Source organism: Nansenia antarctica (assembly GCF_963989245.1).
Source record: "Nansenia antarctica genome assembly, chromosome: 7".
Taxonomy (NCBI): domain Eukaryota; kingdom Metazoa; phylum Chordata; class Actinopteri; order Argentiniformes; family Microstomatidae; genus Nansenia; species Nansenia antarctica.
This window is the reverse complement of record NC_137677.1, coordinates 64,417,678-64,420,177: the sequence shown is the minus strand read 5'-3', so window position 1 is coordinate 64,420,177 and position 2,500 is coordinate 64,417,678. Positions and strand designations below refer to the sequence as shown.

Sequence of the window (2,500 nt, the reverse complement as noted above, 5' to 3'; positions counted from 1 at the left end):
TAGAACAGCCGTGTCTATGTTACCTACTCAGGGTATATACAGGAATCTGGAGGTTAATTTCAATACCTTTCTAAGACTTTTTAAAGACCTTGTCAATATTTTTCCAGACCTCACCGCCACTTGGAGCTGTAACCGTTGACATCAGTGACACCTTTAACTTAACAGTTTTAGTTTGCAATAGACTACTAGACCACTATCATACAACACAATTTCCGGTTCATCGTTGTTTTTTAATAAAACTAATAAATTCACGAACTTTTACTAAAAGTTTTTAGGACTCAAACTCTTTGGACAGAGTCTAATTCAGAAAAATACCTACAAAATTCAAGACCTCATAAAATCGTGATAAGACTTTTTAATACTTATTAGGGGTCTTGATTTTCCCAAAATTGATTTATCAACGTTTAATACTTTTCAAGACACCGCGGATACCCTGACACAGGATAAGCCGATCGTTTAAATTGAACTTCTGATACTGTATCTGTCATACAATCAATCAATCAATCAATCAACTGATACATCTCTTTGGTACACACACACACACACACTGTGCTGCCAGGTTGTAGCAATGCACAACACACATCCACATCATATGTATGTGTGTATATGTGAGGTTTAAGATAATCCCAACTGGCTCCCCATGTTTAAGTAGGAGTTTGCTGTCTCTCAGCCCTGGGGGCTAAGCAGCCTTGTTTACACAGGTAGCAGACTATCTGGAACATAGCCGTGTGTGTATGTGCGTGCGTGCGAGGGGGGTGTGTCTCTCTATGTCTATGTCTGTGTGTGTGTGTGTGTCTACGTCTGTGTGTGTGTGTGTGTCTACGTCTGTGTGTGTTTGTGTTTGTGCCAGAGGGTGTAAGAGAGAGAGAGACAGAGAGAGAGAGAGAGAGAGAGAGTGTGTGTTTCTGGGTGTTTTCCCAGGGCGTTACCATGGACATGGCGTTGCTGAGGCGTCTGTTGGTGACTTTGCTGTGTGCCGACATCAGGGCGTCGATGTCCTCGTCTCTCTCGTTGTCGGAGAACTCCTGCAACGGAAAAAAAACAACAACATTCAATATTCATCATCAAAAGTCCCGGCCCATGAAATCCCACCGCAGATTCTCAGTACTAAAGCGATACGCCGATGACGGAGCGCATCTGTGTGGGTGGACGCGGTAGATTTACACTGATTACTTTATATGAAATGAGACAAGTCAGGAAACCGTGTGTTAATTAGATTACTCGCTCATCATTACACACAAACACGGAGCTCTCTGTGTGTGTGTGTGCGTGTGTGTGCGTGCGTGTGTGTGTGTGCGCGTGCGTGTGAGATCAGAAGACTTATTTAGATGCACACCTACAGGAAATACAGAGGGAAGCCAACCCTAGGGCATCGACCTGTTTCAGCCTATCATCTTCCTGTAGCTCTCCTCCTGGCTTTGATGTCACATCATACGGAACCTGCGGTCCGCAGACATGGGCCTGCTGTCCACCCCCCGCACCAACCTACGGACCTTTGGGGACAGAGCCTTCAGCGTGGCCGCACCTAGTCTCTGGAACTCCCTCCCCATAGTGATCCGCAACGCCCCCACCCTGGACTCCTTCAAATCAGCCCTGAAAACCCATCTGTTCACCAAGGCCTTTGGCCCCTTGTCACTGTTTCTGTTTTGCTTTGTTTGTTTTCTGTTTTTGTCTGTCTGATCATTTCCCTTTAGAATTGTTAAGCGTCCTTGGGTTTTTTGAAAGGTGCTATATATATTAAAGTTATTATTATTATTATTATTATTATTATTATTATTATACCCTTTAATGAGCTTCTTGTTGAACACCATATCCCATTCATACTGTTGATTTAATCAGCTTAGTCATATCCCTGATAAAAGAGAGGTCCACAGTCCACACACTCAATAAGGATCAGAGACACTTGAATATGTTATTACCAGAGGGACAGCCATTGATGTGACTGTGTGTGTGTGTGTGTGTGTGTGCGTGCGTGTGTGTGTCTGTGTCTGTGTGTGTGTGTGTGTGTGCGTGTGTGCGTGTGTGCGTGCGTGCGTGCGTGCGTGCGTGCGTGTGTGTACCGGGTCGTTGAGCCCAGGGACGGAGCGGCTTCTCAGACTGAAGGCGTCGTCACTCGGGTCGGAACCAGGAGCCGACAAGTCCAACTCAGAACGGCTACGGTCTGAACAGAGAGAGAGAAAAGGAGAGAGGAGAGAGAGAGAGAGAGAGAGAGAGAGAGAGAGAGAGAGAGAGAGAGAGAGAGAGAGAGAGAGAGAGAGAGAGGGAGGGATATCGGGAAGAGCGGACGGAGGAAAAGGTATGACAGGGGAGATGAATAATAAAAGAGAGATGGAGAAACAGGGAGTGATGGAGCGTGTAAGTAGAGAAAAGGACAAGCGGCAAAGAGAAGGTGACAAGGACAGAAAAGGAGTAATGATCGCAAAAGAAACAGGAAACCAAGACGGGTGGGTAAAAAAAAAAAGAAGAGAAATAGCCAAACGAGGGGAGACATGGAGTTATA

The 2,500-nt window shown here is 45.5% G+C and overlaps 1 protein-coding gene across 1 annotated transcript in view; it reads right to left on the bottom strand.

Moving 5' to 3' along the window:
* sytl5 (synaptotagmin-like 5) overlaps positions 1 to 2,500 on the bottom strand; it is a gene marked incomplete at both ends in the record, with an annotated part of 19,154 nt that overhangs the window by 9,144 nt on the left and 7,510 nt on the right. The window contains 2 exons of the mRNA XM_080537036.1: positions 930 to 1,025; positions 2,061 to 2,161. Of these exons, the coding sequence (XP_080393162.1) occupies positions 930 to 1,025; positions 2,061 to 2,161 (197 nt within the window). The remainder of the gene's footprint in view (positions 1 to 929; positions 1,026 to 2,060; positions 2,162 to 2,500) is intronic.